General features: G+C 32.9%; 1 protein-coding gene across 1 annotated transcript in view; it reads right to left on the bottom strand.

Annotated features, from left to right (window-relative positions):
- Nucleotides 1-25,027, bottom strand: part of ELP4 (elongator acetyltransferase complex subunit 4) — a 244,084-nt gene that overhangs the window by 197,243 nt on the left and 21,814 nt on the right. Inside the window, exon 3 of the mRNA XM_028087751.2 lies at nt 17,113-17,234. Within this exon, the coding sequence (XP_027943552.1) occupies nt 17,113-17,234 (122 nt within the window). The remainder of the gene's footprint in view (nt 1-17,112; nt 17,235-25,027) is intronic.

Consider the following 25,027-nt stretch of genomic DNA (forward strand, 5'->3'; position numbering starts at 1 on the left):
CGGAATAGTATTTGACAATAAAAAAAGAATGGAAATCCTGCCATTTGTGACAACATGGATAAATCTTGTGAGATTATGCTAAGTGAAGTAAGTCAGATAGAGAAAGGCAAATAATGTATGGTTTCACATATATGTGGAATCTAAGAAACCAAACTCCTAAAAAGAGAGAACAGGTTGGTAGTTGCCAGAAGTGAGGGTGGGGAAATAGGTGACAGTGGCCAAAAGTACAAACTTCTAATTATAACATAAATAAGTCCTGAGGATGTAATGTACAGCATAGGGACTAGAGTTAACAATACTGTGCTGCTGGGGCACCTGGCTGGCTCACGGGGTTGTGAGTTTGAACCATATATTGTTGAAGAGATTACTTAAATAAATAAAACTTAAAAAAAATACTGTATTGTATATTTGAAAGTTGCTAAGGAGTAGATCTTAAAATTCTCATCACAAGGAAAAAAACACTTGTAATAAGTGAGGTGATGGACTTATCTAAAGTTATTAGCTAAACTTATCATAGTAGTAATTTTGTAATATATACATACATCAAATCATTATTTTGTACACACATTAAACTAATACAATGTTATATGTCAATTCTATCTTAATAAAACTGGGGGAAAAAAGAAATGCTGGTAAAAGAATAAAAAGCAGAACAAGAATATGAAGAGCTAAACATGAAGAAAAGGAACTAAAAATGTGACATGAGAGTAAGGAACTGAGGGAATGTAAGAAATGATTCCTTTCCTCTTCTAGAAGTACAGTTTAGTGACATAAGATGGCATTTCCTTTCCAAAGGGTCCAATTATATGATCTGTTTCAGTAAAATATTTATCTAATTTGAAATTTTAAATGTTATGTTTCAACTTGTAAAATGAACTTATGAACAGAGTATTAAAGATTCAATTATAGTTACAGAATTTGAGTTTTTTTTTTAAATTTTTATTTATTTATTTATTTGACAGAGAGAGACACAGCGAGAGCAGGAACACAAGCAGGGGGAGTGGGAGAGGGAGAAGCAGGCTTCCTGCTGAGCAGGGAGCCCGATGTGGGACTCGATCCCAGGACCCTGGGATCATGACCCGAGCCAAAGGCAGACGCTTAACAACTGAGCCACCCAGGCACCTCCAGAATTTGAGTTGTAATCATTGATAATGTGCAAGTAAGTTAGAGATAACAGGTTGATGGGAAAAGAGATGGTAAAAGGTAGTTGTGATAACTTTATCTTATATACTGGAATTAATAGTATAAACTAAAATGGATGGATCAAAAAATGAAAGGTAAAGAGTATAATTTACAATTATAATAGTAACCACTGGAGTAACCAAAAATAATCAAATACAAATCAATGTTGGGGACTTTTCATACAGGAAGACTGGAACTGTAGATTATAGAAGGTGGGGTGAGGAGAATTTTACTTTTCACTTTAATTCCTTTATTATTGCTTAAATTTTTTGCTATCTTCTGCATTATTTTTTGTAATAAAGTATATCTCTGAAAATTTAAAATTCAAATGTGTGATAAAAATAAGAATTCAATCCCAGATGCAGTGAAAAAGTTCTTGAGGAAAAAATGTATTTTTAAAATTGCAAACTATATTAATCAGTTTTATTCATTTATTTTTAAAGATTTTATTTATTTATTTGAGAGAGTGAGCGAAAGAGAGAGAGGGAGAGAGAATGAGAGGGGGGAGGGTCAGAGGAAGAAGCAGGCTCCCCGCTGAGCAGGGAGCCCCACACAGGACTTGATCCCAGGACTCTGGGTTCATGACCCGAGCCCAAGGCAGTGGCTTAACCAACTGAGCCGCCCAGGCGCCCCTATTAATCAGTTTTAATATTACCTAAATAGGGCTGATAGATTCTGAAAAATAAAGGTAAATTTCCTTAATTTTCTTGCAGCATAATAAGTTTACTTTGTAAAGGACGAAAGTACTTCTTTAGAAGAACTTGATTATTGGATTACTTCCCCTTATTTTATTGTTAGTATTTCAAAAAGATAAGAAAAAATTTCAAACTCTAGAGGCGCCTGGTTGGCTCAGTTGTTAAGCGAGTGCCTTTGGCTCAGGTCATGATCTCAGGGTCCTGGGATTGAGCCCCACATCAGGCTCCCTACTCAGCAGGAAGCCTGCTTCTCCCTCTCTCACTCCCCCTGCTTGTGTTCCCTCTCTGGCTGTCTCTCTCTCTGTCAAATAAATTAATAAAATCTTTAAAAAAAATTTCAACATCTAGAAAAACATATATCAAACAAATGTCCAGTCCCTGATTGCTCAGCTTTAATACCTCCTAATAACAGGAGAGAGAATTTTTTTTTTCCCCTTAACATTATTTCTCTCCTGGTAGAATATTTCCCAAATGAGCAAGATAACACTGTGTATGCATGATACTGCTGAATAAAATATATGCTAAGAAACACATTTTAAGAAGCATATGTTAAGATCCAACTTCACTGGGACACAGAAATATTCCCAAGAAAACATCAACACATTAAAAATGGGGATTATTTTTAAATTGGTATCATTATAGTAAACAAGGACAATTAAGATTTGTGATAACTGGGTTTCTGGGAAGTGGGAAATTCAAACACACCAAAACCCAGGTTTAAAACTGAGGTATAGGGGTGCCTGGGTGGCTCAGTCGGTTAAGCAGGTGCCTTCGGCTCAGGTCATGATACCAGAGTCCTGGGATCGAGCCCCGCATCCAGCAACCTGCTCAGCGGAGAGCCTGCTTCTCCCTCTCCCTCTGTCTGCTGCTCTGCCTACTTGTGCTCTCTCTCTCTGTAAAATAAATAAATAAAAACCTTTAAAAAACAAAAAAACCCTGAGTATATATTTAATGTATTTCATTGATTCTCTTTTTTTTTCATGTTATTATTTCTGAAATCAGGATACATTTTACAGTTGATATTCTACCAAGGAGATACAAAGTTATCATTGTCTGCATATATAAGAAATTGGTTGTTATTCTTGGTGTGTAAGTGGACATATGTAATTCTTCAATATCTTGGCCAAGAATCCTTATATGGCTCAGTTAAGGAAGAATATGAGTTCTGGTTTTCCAGAAAACTTCCACTGGTAACTTTTTGGGAAAATAAAGTCATCTGCAACAATACTTGCACAATGAATGTCAGTCATTGTTTTATTTTTTCCCAAGAATTATTTATTTTAGAGAGAAAGAGAGAGCATGCGTGTGAGGGAGCGTGGGGTCGGGTGGAAGAGGGAAAGGGAGAGAATCTCAAGCAGACTCTGTGCTGAGTGCGGAGCCTGACATGGGGCTCAATCTCATGACCGGATCTGAAATCAAGAGTCAGATGCTTAACTGACTGAGCCACCCAGCTGCGCCTGTATGTCATTGTTTTAGAATAAAATCTAGGTGCAAGAGTGGAGCGTCTTTTAAGAAATGCCACATCATCAGTGTTCTTGATGACACAGAGAACAGTATGTGAAAAAAACATGAATTGTGAAAAACTGGTGATGGTGGACGACTATAAATCAGAAAGCAATTCATTACAGTAATAATATGAATGTGAAATTTTATGAGTAAGTTACATATTTTGCCTATCTTTCTTTATGTACAAGTGTGGTATGATTTTAAAAAATATAAATGCCTAAGAAATCTTAAAAATAATTAAATAAAAGTCCTAAATTAAAAGACAACATTGTGTTTTAGTTTATTTGGCAGTGTTTTTGTCAGTGGTGCATAAAATAGTGCTGCATCTTGTGGTCAGTGGCTTCTCAGATTTGATAAAATGTGCTATTTCTTTAGTAAATGGACCAAAATTCCTTTAGTGCCTCTGTTTTTAAGCATTCCATCAACATATAAAGAATTTTTAACACAACATGGTGTGAATAAATGTTATGCTAGTAATCTACCTAGCTAGACCTATGTGAACACTTGGTTACTTTCATTTGTATCATTCTTTTGGCTGGAAATCTGAACAAAAATAGAAAATAAAAAAACTGATGCAAATTAAGAGTCAGTTGTGTGGTTTTTAAGTGTTATGAAGTCAAGAACTCAATCCAGGGGCGCCTGGGTGGCTCAGGTGGTTAAGCGTCTGCCTTTGGCTCAGGTCATGATCTCAAGTCCTGGGATCAAGTCCCTTTCATGTCTGGCTCCCTGCTCTGTGGGGAATCTGCTTTCTCCCTCTGTCTCTGCCCTACCCACCCTCGTGTGTGCTCTTTCTCTCTCTAATAAATAAACAATCTTAAAAAAAAACCTCAATCCTAAGGCAACAGTGTTAGATAGTCCTATATAATCCTCTGACAAAAAAAATTCCATTATATGAAAATTCAGTCTTAAATGGTTTCAATACTGCTATTCAGGATTCAAGTGAAAATGAATTATTTAAGGATATACCAAAACTGATATTTTGGGAGAAAAAAATAACATTCTGAGTTTTTTTTTTAAAAGTAAGCTCCATACCCAAAGTGGGGCTTAAACTCATGACCCAAGATCAAGAGTCACATACTCCGCTGACTAAGTCAGCTAGGCACCCTGAATATTCTGATACTTTTGTCTTTCAATATTCAGAGTTTGTATTCAGTATGTTGTTATATTTGTAAGCCCTATATTTTTTGAAGTGTGCCATCACCAAACCTGCTCATTGTGACTCCTTGACCCTATCAGAAATGATGATTGCTATAATCCATATTTTAGTTACAATGTCTGTATCTAATCAAACAAAAAACTTAATTAATGTTTGGATAAAATCTGTCTTACAAGAGAATGCTAGTCATAAGCTCTTAAATATTCAATGATTACAGCTGTAACAGATCATAGATCAAGGTCCTTCCTTGTATTTTTGAAAATCCCCAGTCTTTGATTTCTTACTCAGTGCACCAACAGAACACATTTCATGGTTGTTATACCCTTGTTTCCTAAAAGAAAAAATATCAGGTTTTGGGTTCTTTTATGCAGTATGGTGCTTACAGTGCCCATATATTTGGTAGCAAGGATCAGGAATAAGTAAAAATAAAAAGCAGGCTTCATAAGGTCTATACAGAAGATACAATGAAAAGTATAAAATTTCTCTCTGAAAATTAACATGAAAAAGAAATTGGCACTACCTTTGGACAAAAACAACTGCTTATTCTACTTAAAAAAAGCTATATGAAACCAAATTATTATAAACTTCCAATACCAAAATATACTCCAGTAATTAGGTGTATTTTTTTTCACCAGAAACATTTATCCTTATCCATAAGATGCTGTGAATATATTTCTTCCCTTTTCAATTCATGTCATTCTGTGCTTACCGCTATATTATTTTGTGGTCTTTGTTTTGGCAGATGCACAAGCAAAATCTGATTCCAACAGTTTGACCCTTCTCACTTTTTATGTTCTCTAGGGCATAATAAAACCCAAGATACAATCCCTCAGCAGTTAATGAAGCTTAACCTCCCACCCTCTTAATTACCAATGCATTACACCAACTATGGGCATCATACTCCTCTCTAAGCTATTTTACAATTCAGCAGAAGTACTACTGAGCTATTATGTAGCAACATAATCCATGCAGCATGAGAAATCCTTCTTAAAAATAAAATCTTTTGATCCTTGCGGGTTTTGGTAACTGTATAATTAATACTACTTAAGCATTATCCATGTATCAGTAAGTATATTATATTGTATCAGTAAGTATATTACTTTGGTGATTTGGGGGGAGTTGGGGAACATTTATTTTCTGAAAGTTAGGAAGAGAAACAAATTCAAAGATATTACTGACTGATTATCATAATTTGAATACAAAAGTACTCCAAATATCTAGCCTGACTATCCATCTATTAAAGATATGGTCTCCACATTACCTCCATTTAAATATTTAAAAATATGAGGGGAGAGGTTACTTTGTTAAAAGCATTCAGAAATGTAGACTGCATGGAGTAAGTCAGAAGGTCTGTGGTACAGCTGATGGTACATAAGAAATGTTTTTAAACTTATGGATTTTAAGAGTAGTAATTAGTGAATTAACTTATATCCATCCATATTTCAAACTAAATCAGTACAGGGAACATCTTGGTACAGTTTTTTTAAATATATTTATTCTCTTGAATGTAAAGGGGGCAAAATTATTAATATTATAAGAAAGGATGAAAAATACTTTCACATTGGTATTCAATTATTATTTTTATTAAACTCCCAAATTAAGCTACTGACAAAAATGATGCTTTTATTTTGGCAACTACATTAATTACATGAATTAAAAAAACAGAAAATGAAACTACTAGGATAACAGCAGTGTTCTCAATGCTTTTCCACAGATCCTTATCACATTTCTCTTTAACATGTAAACCAGAAATGTATTGAGAAGACTGAAAGATCTCTCAATTTTCTTGACTAAGAGGGAAGAAGGGTAACATGAAGAACAGGATATATACATGTATATATGTATAACTTTGTGTTTATATCCCTAGTTATAGAAAGAATAATGAATGGTGAACAATGTGGTCCTTGCAATATATGAAAATACATTTTGTGAAATGTTTTATTTTTAATTTTAATTTTTTTTAAAGATTTTATTTATTTTAGAAGGAGACAGAGAGACAGCACAACTGGGGGGAAGAGCAGAGGGAGAGGGAGGGCGAATCTCAAGTAGACTCTATGCTGAGCATGAAGCCTGATGGAGGGCTTGATCCCAAGACCTCGAGATCATGACCTGAGCAGAAATCAAGAGCCAGACGCTTAATCGACTGAGCCACCCATGTGTCCCAGTGAAATGTTTTAAAAAGTAGACTAAATTCTCCACTTAATCATTGGTTTTAACAGTTTTAGTTAATAAGACCATGTGCAATAATTCCCTTAGTAAATGTTTACTATATAAGGGTGTATATTAACCTGTCTTCTTAAAAAAAAAAGATATATGAAAAGTCGTACTAAGCAAACAGGTTATGAAATAATTATTTGAGTTATAGAAGGATTCTTCTATTGGCAAAGGATTTCTACATAATTCCTTTAAGTGTCCCAATTGAATATAAACTAAGATAACTTCTAAAAACGTGATATAACTAAAACACTTCTAAATATAATTATCATAAAAATTAAGATAGTAACAGTGATCTTAACATAATTATTTATTAAATTGAGGTTAGAGAATATAAAAGTTTTTAAGATTTAATTTATTTATTTGTGAGAGAGTGCATGAGCAGGGGGGAGAGGGGAAGAGGGGGAGAGAGAAAACCTCTCGAACAGACTCCAAACTGAGTGCAGAGCCTGATGTGGGGCCCGAGAGGTCATAGAATTTTTACAAGGTTTGAAAAGAAGTATTCTAAAATTTTGGGGTATCTATTGTCAAAGACATCTCAATTAGTAAAAGAATCAGGTATTATCTTTATTTAAGAGGTCCAGATCAGTTATATTCCTAACTCAGGAGCACACAAGTGACTGGTTTTATTTGTTTGATGTCATATTCTTTTATTTTCCCAAAATAAACCCAGCTTACGGAAGATGTCACAAAAATCTTTAGTATATTTTGGTGCACTAAATGAAACTGGTATCACTTTATTTTTATTAAACTTGAAAATTATTTTGTGTTGTACATTTAATGTTAATAGAACAAAAACAATTCTCTTTCTGCTCACTGAGTACTGAGAAGTAGAGGCAACCAGGTAAAGGCATAATATAGGCTTTTCAAAATTCTATAGTATCTTGTTATAATCTGTTTCAAGAAATAGAAAGGTAATATGCTTTACTTCATAGTCTCAGATCCATCTTCCACTTCCAAATTAAGTCTTTTTTTTTTTTAAGATTTTATTTCTTTGAGAGAGAGAGAGAGCATGAGAAGGTAGAGGGAGAAGCAGGCTCCCCACTGAGCAGGGAGCCCGATGCAGGACTCGATCCCAGGACTCTGGGATCATGACCTGAGCCGAAGGCAGACTCTTAACTGACTGAGCCACCCAGGCATCCCCCAATTTACGTCTTTAGTTTAATACCATCAACCCTGTTTTTGAAATCTAGCAGACTTTTAGACACACACACACACACACACACACACACACACACACACACACAAACTGTAATAAAACTACTTTACAAAACTGATAAGTGCATTTCAAATACCTCTGATTTCACTAATATAATATGAAAATATGACTATGGTGAATTAAGGCCACTTTCTGCAACTGCCCATCAGATTCTGATGAACAAAACAAAATTTGAGGAAACAAACACTGGCCACTGAAAGAATCACCCCAACACTAAAGGGAGAGATAGTCCTGTCTTCTTTGGGGTTTTCACACAGTAAAGCTATCCTTTTGTACATAATTTTCAAAGACTATCTACCTACTCTATGATCTTTGATGGTGTGTACCTTTCTTCTTTCATGGGATCCTTTAATATTTCATTTAATGAGTCAATTTCATTAATTTGGGGAGCTGATTTTAAAAAGTGTGTGTGTGTGTGTGTGTGTGTGTGTGTGTGTGTTTTGTTTTAATGGCTCTGGTTTTCAGAATTTGAAGTCACTTAATCATTCCAAAAGGATGGAACACTTTCTCTTCTGAATGTGTTTCAGAAAAAGTATTCAGAGGACAAATGAACTCCATTTCTAATATTCTCAATTTTGACTCTGTGTGGCTTCTTTTCAAAGAATCATAAGTGCTATATAACAGTTCTTAGATTTTAACATTTGAACATGACAATAACCATCAAGCATTCACGACCACTCATTTTTTTACTAGTTCAAAATAAAATTTTTGAAAGTAAATGTAAGGCCTAGAGTAATTAAGATTTAGAAAGCAAAATCCCAAATATTTCATTTTTAATTTGGAATTCCAGAATAAGGTAGCCAGGGAATGATCTCTATCTTAATGTGAAAGGATAAGTGACTTGTGCAAGGTCCTGCAGCTACTTAAGCAGCATCACATAAATTAAAATCTAAGCTCATACCCCAATTATATTTCACTTCTGAGGATAAATATCCCATCACAGAATATGGCATTTTTGCTATATGACTTAGGCTACTTTCTGCATGCAAAATTCCTTTCTTATGTTGGTGATGCACAAATATCAACCCTAACTTTGTGTTTATTTTAGTATTATATCAGAAACGGTTCTTATAAGCTAGTGACAGAGTGGTGGGTTTATTTTCCTTTATACATTTATCTTATCTTTCATTTTCTTGTTAGAAAATAAGGCACATGCCATCTTTTAAAAGCTGGCTACAAATGTAGGTCACTGGAAGCAGTATTGAGCCTTTGCATGATTTTTCTTAGTCTTTTTAGTTTGCCAAAGAAGCTCTAACTGTGGCTGCCAGTGGAGAACTCAGAATTTTAAATAAGCTCTCACAAGTAGCTAGGGGGAATAAAAGAGTGAAACCCTGGGGTCAAACAGCAAATTTCTGGCTCAACTAGCACTTCAGAGTTTAAGCTCTGAAAAGCATATAGATAACCTGATAATTTTCTGAACAAATAAAATGTTGACAAAGAAACGAAGGGAACATAGTCTTACTATAGTTCTGCCTTTAAAGGGCTCTTCAAATATTTGTATTTAAACTATGAACAAAAGATACACAGTAACAAAGTAGTTTTAATAAAAAATACGTATTATGTAGGCTCGAAAAAGTAAAAATGTGTGGGAAGATGTGTTATTTATAAGGTATTGAGTATGCATAAAACTTGCAAAGTGGAATGACAGAAGGACCAGAAAATAATTTTTAATTATTTATAACATATTACTTTTGTTCTGAATCATTATAAAACTACAACTTTGAAGATAAGTATAATAAAAAAAATGTTCAGTAGTATATATGGCCAAACAAGGGGTATTTCTTTAACTTCATTGTTATAGTTTTCTCAATTTTTGGCAGAACAAGGAAAACAAAGTTGGATCTGAAATATTTTTGTATTCTATTTACTCAGAAGGACCAGCCTGTACAATAATGTTATAATGTACTAAGAGCAAACAACTAACCACTCACTGGATTCAGACTTCTAATTCTTGTTCCATGATCAATCAGTAAAAGATGGATGGCAAAAGAGAGAGAAAGAGAGAGAGAGAAATGGATGGCATATATAGACTCAATCTTGACACCAAATTGACCCAAGGAAAGGAAAGGAAACCTTTTTAATAGTAATTCAAACTGTACACTGTTTAGCAAATACTATTTCATCTAATTCTAAATCAACTAATGTATCTTCTCTCAATTATAACCCAAAAAACAAATAAAGCAAATGATAAAAGGTACAATAAATAAGACCTTAATAAATGAGTTCATTATTTGGGTAACAGACTGATATTTTAGGATATATAAAAAATGTTTCCAAATTATTAGATATTTTGATTTTTACTTATATATTTAAAGTCTATAAAAGAGAATTCTGAAGATGTTAGTCTAAATTTTCATACTTTGTTACTAAATACCTTGTTGCTATATTAATTCATCTAATATGATATGGTTTTTTAAATAGTTACTTATTCTATAACTTATGGGTTATTATAAAGTAATTCATTTTCAATTATGAAAGATTTTCTCTATAATAGTTTCACCATAAAAACTATGTGAGTTTTGGTGAAAAAATGTATATAACAAATAACTCAAAAAGTTAATGCCGTAAGTCAGGAATTAACCCTTGGCTCCAGAAATCAGATATCTCTTCCTGCATGAATATTACCTATATGGTATGTCATCACTAAAAATATTCCAATTAGCTTTTAAAACTCACCTTAGTATATTATGAAATAACATTTAAATTTACTGCTGTGTTACTTTCTTTAATTCTGTAAATATTAACACAGTTTAAAATTATGAAAAAGGTATAATAGAAAAACACAGCATTTTCAAGTTATAAAGAAACTGTGTGTGTGTATATAATTTTTTATTTCTAAAAATATCAGCCTATCTCCTGATAAATGCTTAAATATTCTAACATAAAAATACAATTTTTGCTAATTTAGAAAACATTCCATAGAAAATTTTGAGAATACTTATCACTATATTTGAGATGATCAAGAACATTCTTTTAGATAAAAAGTTAACTGCAAAATACTTACCAATGTGTTTTCAAAAGTTTTAACAACATCATGCATATTGTTCTATAGGATTTTCTAAGGGGTGTAATTTTTCAGTGTTACATCTTAATGCTGACTTCCTGAAGGAGCTTTGACTACAATAGGCATGAATATGTTTTCAAAGGATGATGGATAAATTGCTGGGTGGTTATATAATATATCTTAGGCAGCTGATGGGGCTTTTTATCCTTTACTTGTCTTTTAGTTATACACAGTTTTAAAATAATTATGGTCTATAAGATTGTCTTTTCCCTTTTCTTGTACCAGCAATATTTGCCTTGGTTATAGGTTCCAGGAATCCCCAATCATACATCATAAAATTTAAAAATAAACAATTATAGCATCCCCCCATATTGTATCTCTAAACACCGTTAATGCCTTGGTTTTGGTCATTCGTTGTTGGGCTGTTTAATACAAATGACTCTAATATAACTCTAATTGAGTTGGGAACACTGAAGTCTTGGCTGAATAATACACAGCAAAAACTATTATCTATATTAATTCTTAAAATCTCATTTTAAAATAAAAAAATCTCATTTTAAATTACACAAATATTTTATTTTTCTCAGAGAGATGCTAAAAACTTTGTCTATCCACTGGTATTATGAAGAATATAAATAATTACAATTTTACAGCCAAAATTTTTTAATCCAGTCTATTCTAAACTTGTGAAAACTAAGTGGACCACGTTAAATGTATACATGTTAAAAACAATACTTTTTGTACTTTCTTAATAGAAAAATGAGAATGGAATATTATTCTTTTAAATCAAATTGTTTCACTATTACAAAATAAAAATGAAAGAAATATGAAATTTAAAAAATCATGAATTTAAGAAATATTACTGATGAGTGAAAGTTCTGTTAACTCAAAAACTAGATACATTTTCAAAGAAGAGCTATACGAAATGCAAGTACCTAAGTAAAGCAAACTTAAAAAACCTGTTCTGGGCTACTCCTTATAAATAGAAGAATGAAAATAACTTTCAAAATGTAGCATCACATCTGCAACATAAAGTAAATCTAATGCTTAAGATCATTGGGTTTTGTGGAAGCGATTATAATGTCTTTGATAATATATTAAGTACACAAGATAAGGTAAAATAGATTGGATGACACTAGAAAACATTCTTCATGAAACGACCTATGCTGCTTTGAAAGACACACTGGACCAGATGGACTTAACAGATACATTTAGAACATGCCATCCTAAAACATCACATATACATACTTTTCAAGTGCACATGGGACACTCTCTAGAATAGATGACGTATTAGGTCACAAATCAGGCCTTAGCAAATACACAAAGACTGAAATCATACCATGCACCTTTTCTGACCAAAATGCTATAAAACTAGAAGCAACCACAAGAAAAAAATTGGGAAGACCACAAATACATGAAGGTTAAATGACATGCTACTAAACAATGAATGTGTCAACGAGGAAATCAAAGAAATTAAAATATATATAAACAATGCAAGTGAAAACACAATGGTCCAAAACCCTTGCAATGCATCAGAAGCAGTTCTAAGAGGGAAGTATGTAGCAACACAAGCCTACCTCAAGAACAAGAAAAATCTTAAACAATCTAACCTTACACCTAAAGGAGTTAAACAAAAACAAAAACAAAAACAAAAACAAGAAATGAGGCCAAAAGCCAGCAGAAGGAAGGAAATAATAAAGGTCTGAGCAGAAATAAATGATATAGAAATAAAAAAAAAAAACAAAAGAACAGATTAGTAAAAAACAGGCACTGGTTTGTTGAAAAATTAAAAAAAATTGATAAACCTCTAGCAAGACTTATCAAAAAGAAAATGGACCCAAATAAATAAAATCACAAATGAGAAAGGAGAAATAACAACCAATACAACAGAAATACAATTCATTATAAGAGAATATTATGAAAAACTATATACCAACAAATTGGACAAACTGGAAGAAATGGATAAATTCCTAGATACATATAAACTACCAAAACTGAAACAGGAAGAAATAGAAAACTTGAACCAGCACAGACATTGGGTCACTAATCCAAAAACTTCCAACAAACAAAAGGTTAGGACCACTGTGATCTTTTATGTCTATTAGAAAAAGTTAAAAATTTTGAGGGACATTATAGTAACACAACTCTTTCTTTCCCTTTTACTTAAGTGTTAACAACTCACATCTGCAAAAATAAAAAATTCTAATAGTACTGATGTTAAATCCCATCCCATTTGACTGGTATATCTTAATAAAGCAAATGTGAAAATTTTTACGTCCATTCATACACTGCATGTAACACTAATCGTAAAGATTACTGAACTGCGAAGAAATGTATTTAACATGTAGCATCTTTTGAGAGAAGTTTAAAATGAACTTAAATTTAAATATGAATTTTTGTTACAGAAAAACTATCATAAGGTCATTAATAAATATTTTGAACATGAACATAACATTTGGACAAAACTCTGTGAGAAGTGGAACAGAAAATATGAATTCAAGGCAAAGATGATTGACGTAAATTTTCCAGATGTTAAAGAAGAGCTTGCTTATGTACATATATTTCTAAAAATAATGGTACTGACATCAAATTGCGATGTTATTTAGATTCAGTTGGATACACGTAGAAGACTGATATAAAGTACTTAACTAAAAAGACAATATTTACAGGGGCTGCTGGGTGGCTCAGTCAGTTGAGCAGCTAACTCTTGATTTCAGCTCAGGTCATGATCTCAGGGTCCTGGGATTGAGGCCTGTACTCAAAAGGAAGTCTGCTTGAATTCTCTCTCTCTCTCTCCCCCACTCCCCCCATGTGCATGCATGCACATGCACTCTCTCTCTCTCAAATAAATAAATCTTTTTAAAAAACCACAATATTGACAGTAACATCTTTTACAACTAAATAATCTCATAACTGCAATTTTTAGATAACTTTGTGTACAAGTAGATACATAATTTAAAGGAATTTTTTTATAAGTGTGAAAGCAAACAGGTGGAAAGATCATTGTACTTGTACAATTCGCCAAGATATAGAATGTGAGGTGATTATCATTCAATGAAGGTTAATAATAAATGTGAAATTCTTCGTGTAGGTTTAAATGTAATCTTTATATTTTCCGTAAGACTGTATTAGTCAGAGCTCTCCAGAGAAACAGTATCAATAGGATATGTGTGTATATACATATGTATATATATATTGCTTTGTATTATATAAAATTATATATATAAATAACTATATATAAATACAAAAGAGATTTATTATAAGGGATTGGCTAATACTATTATGGAAGCTGACAAGTCCCCAGGTCTGCAGGATGAGTCAGCAAGCTAAAGACCCAGGAAAGCTGATGGTGTAGTTCTCATCCTAAGGTTGGCAGGCTCAAGAATCAGGAAGAACTGATTCTTTTAGTTTGACTCAAAAGGCAGGAAAAAGCTGATGTTCAGATTTGAAAGCAGTCAGTCGGAAGGAATTCGTTCTTAGCTGAGGGAGGGTCAGTCTTTTAGGTCTATTTGTACCTTCAACTGATTTGACGAGGCCCACCCACATTAGGGATGGCAATCTGCTTTACTCTGTTTACCAATTTAAATGTATTTTTAAATGATTTTATTTATTTGAGAGAGAGAGAGAGCATGAGCAGGGGAGAGGGACAGAAAGAGAGAGGAAGCAGCAGACTCCCCACTGAGTAAGGAGCCTGATGTGGGGCTTGATCCCAGGATAGTGGGATCACGACCTGAGTTGAAAGCAGACGTTTAACTGACTAAGCTACCCAGGTGCCCGCACCAATTTAAATATTAATCTCATCCAGAAACACCCTCACAAGAGTACTTAGAATAATGATTGATCAAATATCTGGGAACCCTGTGGCTCAGTCAAGTGTACACATAAAATTAACGATCACAAGTTCACCCCTTGTCAATTTGGTACCCATACATATTTCCTTAAACTATACTTAAGCTCCAGATGAAGACAATATGTCATAATTCCACACTCTCAGATGTGTCTCCTAATGCTGTCTTAACCTGGGTTCCTTTTCACTGCATTACAGCCTGGAAACTTTGCATGTAGTATGCCAGGGAAGTTATAGGGCTCTCTTTCTATATTCTGTACCTCTCTGGCATCACTGTCCTTTATTATTTGATGCCCAATGTCTTGAAAACTGTTGTTTAATATATTTTGCCCTGTTTCTTAGTTGTTTCAGGGATAAAGAGAAATCTGATCCTCATTAACATATCTTGGTCAAGAGTGCAACTTTTTAAGAGTCTACCTTTTTTACTCTAATTTTATATATTTTTTATTGTATCACAAAATTGTTCCATGAATAAATGTTTGCAGAACCTAACTACTTACATAAATGACTAGATAGTTTAAGAAATCCTGATTTATAACTTCACTCCTTCACATAATCCAACAGAGGACATGTAAAGTACCCTGAGATTTTTAATATTAACTTGTACAAATTCAAGGTACCTAGGAAAGGTGTTAGGGATTAGTTTTCAAATAAAAAGTGTAATTCTCTAAAGCAAAATGTGTTAGTATATCGCCTAGGTTTTAACATCAGTTGCCTAGGTTGCAGGAGGCAAGAAGGAAGAATAAAACACTTAATTCTGAAAACCAAATATAGCTGATTCTTTAACAACACAAGTTTGAACTACACAGTCTGCTTATGTGGATTTTTTCTAATAGTACTGTAAATGTATTTTCTCTTTCTTATGATTTTCTCAATAACATTGTCTTTTCTCTATTTTATTTTATTGTAGGAATACAGTATATAATACCTACAACACACAAAATATGTATTAATAGACTGTTTATGTTGTTAGTAATGCTTTTGGTCAGTATTAGGCTATTAGTAGTTAAGTTTTGGGGGAGTCAAAAGTTATATGTGCATTTTTAACTGTGCAGGGGATCAGTGTTGTTCGAGGGTCAAGGGTTTTCCTGCTTCTGGCCTGGCAAAAATTGCCGATGTGGCTATAAAGATGTTTGATATAAAATCTTAGTCTCAATATTATGGTGGAATGTGCCGCGAAGAGCTTGTACAGCTTCTTTAGGACGATAATCTTGCCTTTTACTATTCCTAGCAAGCACAGTACTGTCCAGAAATTGATGAGAATGATTAAGAAGACCAGGAAAAAAGAACAAAAGAACAAAAACATCAAGAAAATACTACAAAAGCCAAATACCAAAAATAAGAACAAAGGAAAAACAGACTCTGCAACCAGAAGAAAATCATTTGGAAAATTATACAAAGATTTCTCCTTTGGACTTTATGACAATATTATTTAATAAGCAAAATCTGACCCATATGAGAGAATCATGTGAGTTTTACCTCAGTATTAGATAACTTTTTTATAGTGGCCATAGAAATTTGTTGGTGTCTGTTGATAGCTATGGTATGTTAATACTCACTATGCTACAAATTCTTTATAAATGACTACGTTGTCTGTTATTTGCAGACCATGCACTGAAATGAAAACAGCCTATGGGAGAAAATAACTTTAGATTCTATTTCAAATAATGACTTCTATTCAAATAATGGCTTAAGTTGGATTCCTGTTCCGGACAAAGAAATTAAAAATTCTAAATGTGAGAATTGTCCTCTCTAAGGTGTAACGGGTGTTTTGGCTTTAAAAAGATAGAGTATACTGATCACATATTTTATTATTATTGCTTGTTACTCGGAAAAGAATAATTTCTGGCAGTCTCAAAGCAAAATAAGATTAGTAAATGAGTACTTTTAATTTCTGTATCTTTCTTCTAATTTATGTCTTTAGGATACTGGTAATATCAGATAATATGCTATTGTTTTCCTTTACTTAACTTTTTACAGAGTTATCTTATTATGACTATAGTAATAACTTTTTTTATTGTCAGTTTTTAGTAGCTTATTAATACTGTTCCCAATGCCAATATCAATTTAAAGTTAAAAAAACTGTCTAAGAACACTATTTTAAAAAGTGAAACTACATGTTCAAATAAATTTGATACTTTAAGAGAAAAAATATATGTATGGTTTCATTAATGAATTTAAATATGGTTTTTAGATATACAAACATATATCTTGTTTACATATACCTATATAAGCAATATTTTTTCATGAAATGTTCAAAATGCAATACCGAATTAGTATATCCTATACCTGTAAAATATCAGCAGGGTCTTCTTTTGTAGACGCAACCAACAAAGTATGCCCATTGATGATTCCTTCTGCCAGGAAATACTTGAAGAGCAAAGAAGAATAAATATTATATTTATCCTCTTCTGTAAAAATGAAAAAAAAATTATAGTCAGAATCCTACCATATGCCAAGCACACTCAGATGTTTTAACAATTTTTCTCCTTAAAACAAGTAAATGAAATGGGGCAATAATTGTCTTCCTAAAAAGTACGGTTAGATAGGCTAAGACACTTACCTAGATAGTCAATGGGAAGTAAGTACTTTTAAGATAGTCTAATTTCAAAGTTGTTCTCCATCCTCTACACCACCTCTGATATCCACAAAATTTAGAGGGTTACGTATGATTATGGCAAAGAAATCACAGTTTTTTTTTTCTAAGATTTTTTTCAGGCATTGCATCTCTAAAATGCCAATTCTTACCTACCAACTAGTTTGTAAACTCACACTTCATTTCTTACATGTCACAATAATTAAGTACTTCATTGTATGTAGCCTGAAAATTAATATTTATAAAATTTGTAAAAATAGTATTACTTCTTCAAAAGCAATTTAAAATTGAAGACTTTAATCTGAGAGTTCTTAAATTTGTACTAAATGTTTTCCTAGGAAAAAGTTCTTTTACCTTTTATTATTCCTTCATCCTCCCTTCTTTCTGAATTTTTATGAAAAAGTCATATACCTAAGGTTTCTTTGACAAAATGTGTTAATATTTTTGAGATTTTGTGATATAACAACTCAAGGATATCTTTGTTTCCTTAATATTATTGATAAGATACATGCCTACACTTTTATATCAGCTTTTTTTAATACTTTGAGCACAACACAGAGACAAAGGTAGATTTATTGAATTATTTAAAAAAGAGAAACCATTATTAATTTATTCAACAAATATTAATTGAATTCCTATAATAGGTCAGGCAATGTTAATATATGTAAAAACCACACTATTAAAAAATATTCCTAAGAAAGTTTGAACTTGTGGTAATGTTAGCACTGTGCACAAAGCCCTTTGGAGCTTTAAGTACAAAACCTGAATAAAATACCATTAAAAAATAAATATTTAAAGGCACTGCAAAACAATGAAAAGCAGACAGCAACCACAGCAGTTTCCTTTTGAAAGACTGTGATCATGACATGCAAGAATTTCAAGTTTCTGGCTTTTTTTTTGCCTAAAATGGGGTTCTTAAGCTCCTTTAGCTCTGACAGCTTTAAATCATATCCTTTCCAGCTTGAGGTGGCAGAATGTAGATAGAGTTCAGTGTTGTCAAAATAGCTGAAAGTTTAGGGGAAAAATCCTTGAAGTAAGAGAGCTCTGCAAAGTTTATCAAATGTGCCCAAATCCATGGTTGACCACTAAGCTATCATTGCACGAATGGGAGAAAAAACAGTAAATAGGTAAGAGAGAACAGGTTAAGTTGAAAGACAACTAAATCATGTGAGATTTAAAAATTTGATGCTCCTTTGAAGTCATGCATTTCCCAATGAACAGAATCTTATAATAAAGAAAGCTGAAGTCTTATTGACTTGAAGTGGCAGAGGACAAAAGTCAGGGCTGAGAACCCCAGAAAGTGTGAGCCCCCAAATGTGAGTATAAATTCTGGATAAATATTTGGTTCTCTTCTAAGCTTCTGACTGTAAGGGACAGCCCTGTGTGACCAGGTTAAAAAAGCAAGACCTAAAAGCTAGAAAATTGAGCAGAGATACAGAAATACTATCTGCTGCACAGTATATTGAAGTGAGAGTTCATTTAAGATCAGGCAAGTTAACTGTCTATTAAAACAAAAAACCTGAAATCCTTGGGACAAGAGAATGGAATTCAGAACATTAAAATGCATTTTTTACAATGTAAAGATTTCAACCAAAAATCAGTGAATATGATCCACACTAGGGAAAACACAACCTACAGAAACTGACTCAAAGTAAAATTTATTCAAAGTATTAAAGGAGGGGCACCTGGCTGGTTCAATCAGTAGAGCATGTGATGCTTGATCTGAGAGTCATGAGTTCAAGCCCCATGTTGGGTGTGGAGCCTACTTAAAAAAAAAAAAAAAAGAACAAAGTATTAAAGGACAATATATCAATAAGTGAACAGAAAAGGAATATCAACAGAGAATGAGAAACTATAAAAATGAACCAGATAAAAAATTTAGAGTTTAAAATTATTATTCCTTATATGAAAAATTGCTTTGGTGATCTCATGAGTAGATTGGAGATGAAGAAAGGAAAAAATAATTGGGGGTATACCTGAAGGGAGATCAACAGAAATCATGAAATCTGAAGAATAGAGGAAAAAAAAATTAAGAAAGTTCAACAGAACGTCAGAGACACAGAACAATATAGAGCAGTCCAAAACACGTTTAAATGGAGTCCTAGATATTGGGAGATAATAAGAAACAGAAACAGTACTTCAAGAAGTGATGGCTAAAAACTTCCTAAATTTGATGAAATATTCAATTACAGATCTAAGAAGCATAGGAAGCTTCTTCTAGGATAAATGCAAAAAACCCAAATCTAAGTACCTCATAGTTAAATCTTGGAAGCAGCAGGGAGAAATGGCATGTGACATACATACAGTGGCACAATGATAAAATCAACAAGTGATTTCTCATCAGAAACAATAAAAGCTAGAGGATATGATAATTATATATTCAAGAGTTGAAAAAGAAACAACTTAATCAAAAATTATAAATGTGTAAACATATTTAAGAATTGAGGTGAAATACTATTTTCATATAGGACAGCAGACCTGTACTATAGGACACTAAAAGCTAAAGGAAAATTATACAACATGGTAACCTGCACTTACAGGAAGGAATAAAGAATACAAATGACAACAAATATGTGTGAAATTATAACACTCTGTGATCATATGTATATGTACTTATGTGCATGGATGTGTGTATATCGATGTATATATATGTGTATGTGTGTGGATAAATTAGGTTCTTAGAATTTCTTTAAAACTATCTGTTTAAAGCAAAACTGACAAAACTAAGCAAAGAAAGACATAAATTCAACTCGGAGATTTTATCATACATTTCTTAGTAATTGTCAGAACTAAGGAGTAAAATCATCAAGAAGATAGAAAATCTGAACAAATTCATAGACCACCTTAGATAATATACAGTTCCAGAATATATATTTAGTGCATCTAGAATGTACACCAAGATAAACCATATGCTATTCCAAAAAACAAGTCCCAATATATTTCAAAATATTAAAATCTTACTTTAGAAACTGAAATTTTTTAAAAATTCCATTTATGATTAATTCCAAAAGCATGAACTTTTTGGAGAAATTTGACAATACATGTGCATGAATTAGCTCCACTCTACTGAAAAGTAGAAAATATTCTGAGAGTAAGTAAGTAAGGAAAACCTAAATAAACAGAGAAGTATATCATGTTCAGGGAATACAATGTTCAGGGAATACAAGACTCAAATCTTTCCAAATTGATCTATAGATTTAATGGAATTCCAATGTAAGCACCATAAGATTTTTGGAGAAATTGATAAGCTAATTCTGAAATTTACACAGAAATCCAAAGGTCCTAGAATAGCCAAATTTGAAAGTGAAAATCTACTTCAAGACTTAGAATAAAGCTACAACAATCAAGGCAATGTGGAATTAGCTAAAGGAGAGAAAAATATAGATCAGCATAAAAGAATAGAGTCCAGAAATCAACTCACATAAATGATTTTTTATAAAGATGGAGAAATAATTGTTTTTTCAAATTGTCCCAGAACAATTGGATACCCAGATGCAAAAAAAAAAACAATAAAAACCTCAGTCTTATCCCATACTACAAATTAAAAAAAAACCCACAAAATTTCTATCTTACTTCATACTAATACTCAAATATTATCTTGAAATGGATCAGAAAACTAAATACAAAAGCTGAAACAATAAACTATTAGAAGGAAACATAGGGACTAAGTTTGCTACCTTGGAGTAAACAAAGATTTCTCAGGGTATGGAAGCATGAACCACAACAGAAAAAAAAAAGGATAGCAAGCTACAGAAAGAAAATATTTTCAATACATAGATCTGATTGAGAACTGGTATCCAATATATATACTAAAAACTTTTAATTCAATAAGACAAACAACCCAGTATAAAAATGAACGAAAGGTTTTAATACATCCTTCACAAAAGACCTGTGAATGTCCAATTAATGTATAAAAAGATGTTTAACAGTATTAAACACCAAAAAAAGCAAATTAAAAACACTGCGAGAAACCACTACATTCCTACTAGAAAAGGTAAAATAAAAACACGATACCAAGTATTGACAAAGGTATGGAACAAATAAAATGCTCCTACGTTGCTAGTGGCACTGCAAAGTGGTACAGCTACTTTAGAAAATAGGCAGTTTCTGATAAAGTTAAATTTACACTTATAGGAACCAGCAATTCTCCTCCTGCATATTTACCCATGAGACATGAAAACACATGTCCGTACATAGTTGTATACAGAATGTTTATGGCAGCTTTTTTTTTTTGGTAACAGCCGAAGGCTACAAACAACACAAATGTCCAACAACTCGGGAATGGGAAAAAAAAAAAAAGTCACATATACAAACGAAATAATTCTCAATAAAAGAAATAAACTAATGTACATGCAATATGGATGAATCTCAAAAACATTAAGCTAAGTGAAAAAAGCCAGACACAAAAAGTACGCATGGCTCGAATGCCTTTATATGATACTCAAGAGTGAGTAAAAACTATCTCTAGTGATAGGAAGGAGTTAGGTGCCTGGGGCCAGAAAACTTTTTGGGCATGTGGACATTTCGGGGGATGATGGAAATGTTTTCTATCTTGATAGTTGTGGTGGTTCTATGAGTATTTATATTTGTAAAATCTCACTAAAATACATACTTAAATGGGTCCCTTTACTGTTTGTAATTAATAATTCAGTAAATTTGATTTATTAAAACAATTTCCTAAGGTGCAACTAAAACACCAGGTGGTAACTTGTTTATAAACTTTCTCAGCACTGTGTATTAGAGCAAATCCATGATTAGAAGCATAGTGGATTTATATGAAGTTCAACTTTATATATTAAAGAACATAGCTAGTTAATACTATCATCACAAGTTAAAATCCACAAATCTAAAAGACAAAAAATGCATTTGATATGGATTTAGGAGCAATTCATGAGAGCTTTTGTGTGTCAAGGAAAACATTTTCAATGCCTCTGCACTGCTTACAGCTGACAGGCGGAAAAGCGAGCAGAGAACTGTAGATGAGATGACCAGCACTGCCTATTCACTAATGCAGCTACCATACCAGGAAAAAAAAATACTCATTTTACATAACTAACAATTTGTCTTTATTCAACTTTAGAAAAAACCAGAAAGTCATGTTTAAAAAAAGAACTGATTTTATCTTAAGGAATTGCTATTAGGTCAGTTTACAGAAGCAACCATATAAACCAATTACAAATCATTGACGTAAAAACCAAATCAGATATTAAAAATCTTAATTTCTAAGGTTGACATTTTTACAACATGGGAAATTCAAATTTTTAAAAATTCTTCCACCATCCATCACCCTCACAGAATTATTGCTAAAATTTGCTAGATTTCCTTTCAGTACTTTTTCTGTGGATGTTTTCTTATATGGTTACAATTATTACTGAATTTTGTATCCTGGTATTTTCACTTAATCTCACATGCTTCATAGTCTTGTAGCTATCGTGTTTCGGGGTGCATAATATTCTAGAAAATGTATGTCCTATAATTTACTTCATCATCAATCTACCATGAACTTTTCCTTCTGCTTTCAGGCTTCTGTTACTATTAAATACACAAGTACCAAAGTGCCTCAAATCCCACATATCCAAGATGGAACCAGTAACTCATTATTTTTTTCTATAAAATATGGTCCTCTTTCAGTTTTTAAAAAAAATCAGGATTTATTTTGCTACCTTTTCTCTCTCTCTCCTCTCCCTAAAATCCTGTTAAATTTATTTTAAAGTATTTCTGAAATTTGATCACTTCCTTCCATGACAGTGTCACTCTCCTAGTCATGCTACCAACAACTCTTACCTAGACAACTGCAATTGCTTTTTTATTTCTTTGCATCCACTCTAGGCCTCCAATTTAGTAGTGACCTTTTGAAAATACAAACCCAATTATGTCACTTCCCTATTTAAAACTTTTCAGTGATTTCTCATTACTTTTTTTTTTTAAAGATTTTATTTATTTGAGAGAGAGAGAGAGAATGAGAGAGAGCACGAGAGGGAAGAGGGTCAGAGGGAGAAGCAGACTCCCCGCTGAGCAGGGAGCCCGATTCGGGACTCGATCCCGGGACCCCAGGATCATGACCTGAGCCGAAGGCAGTCGCTTAACCAACTGAGCCACCCAGGCGCCCTCTCATTACTCTTGAGAGAAAGAACCAAATCCATTAACACGGTCTACATGCTCTGTGCAGTTGCTGCCACACAATGTGTATAAATAAAAATATTAGTGTTAAAAATGGAATACTGTCACATCCCTAAAAAGGACATGATGCTTTTTTAACAACTTTCCAGTAAAGAAAGAAAGAAACCTACTTAATTAGAAAAATAAAAATAAGTATTTGTAAAGTTAAGGACAATATTCCATTTTTCAGTAAGGGAATGAACTAAGTTAGATAACTACTTCATAAACTAGGGAGAGACACCTACAGATAAAGAATATTGAGTGGGGGCACCTGGGTGGTGCAGTTGGTTGAGAATCCAACTCTTGGTTTCAGCTCAGGTTGTGATCTCAGGGTCGTGAGATGAGCCCTGTGTTGGTTCCATGCTCAGTGTGGAGCCTGCTTGAGATTCTCTCTCCCTCTGTCCCTCCCACTCATGCTCTCTCTCTCTCTCAAATACATCTTTTTTTTTAAAAAAAATGAGTGATTTATCATTAATGAAGAGTAACAATAAACTAGATGGCAGAATTTCTTTTTTTCTACCTATGTTTTAAATGAGTGAGAGTTGTAACTCTTTTCTTACCTAATATAATCCCTACTGATCTTATATACACTCATAGCTTAAATTACTATCTCCAGTAGCCATACTACATCTTAAGTCAGGACCTCTGCATAAATTACTTCAACTTTTTGGCTAGCTAATTCCCTCAAATCCTCCCAGACCCAAAATAGATAAACTCATCTTTGGAGAAGCTTTCCTCAAGGCTGAGTGAGATGATCAGAGTGCCCTGGAGCATCCTGTTAACTCCTACAGTAGCATTTAATATACATATTGAAATTTCTCCATCAAACTAAAAGATCCTCATGGCAGAGAATTCATCTTATTGCTGTATTGCTGTAGTAGGTACATACTATACATTTAGTAAATATTTGTATAATTAAAGAAAAAACCAAAAATCTATTTTATCTTGTAAATCAGCCATATCTACTGTAGTTTGGCTGAAAACACACGCAAGCACACGCGCGCACACACACACACACGTGCACACACTTTATAATAGTTATTGGCCCGATTTTTTCAAAGACTCCTATGAGGCAGGAAAACTAATAGGAAGAAGATCGCCTATTTAGAGATTAGTTAAAAACCTAAGCTCCTCAAGCTGAAAATCACCATTTTTGTGAAACAAATTTTGAAGTTGTACACTAAGCATTTAATTAATCTATTTAGTGAATTCCCATAACATGGGGAAAGCAAAAATGACAATGATGTGACAGAACTGCCAAAAAGCAAATGTAGCTCTGGCCTGAATTAATAGTCTAATTCTTAGGTTGAGAGAGATGGTTGTCCTAGTCTATTCTATAGTAGTGGACCAAATTGACAATAGTATATTTCATTTGAGGACTTACAGAAACTAAAGCATATTCAGAATGAAGTGACCAGGATGGTGAAAGAACTTAAAAGCATGAGAAAT

The sequence above is a fragment of the Eumetopias jubatus genome, unplaced genomic scaffold (genome assembly GCF_037043125.1).
Source record: "Eumetopias jubatus isolate StellerSeaLion01/CBP00866 unplaced genomic scaffold, mEumJub1_p1.0 scaffold_13, whole genome shotgun sequence".
Lineage (NCBI taxonomy): Eukaryota > Metazoa > Chordata > Mammalia > Carnivora > Otariidae > Eumetopias > Eumetopias jubatus.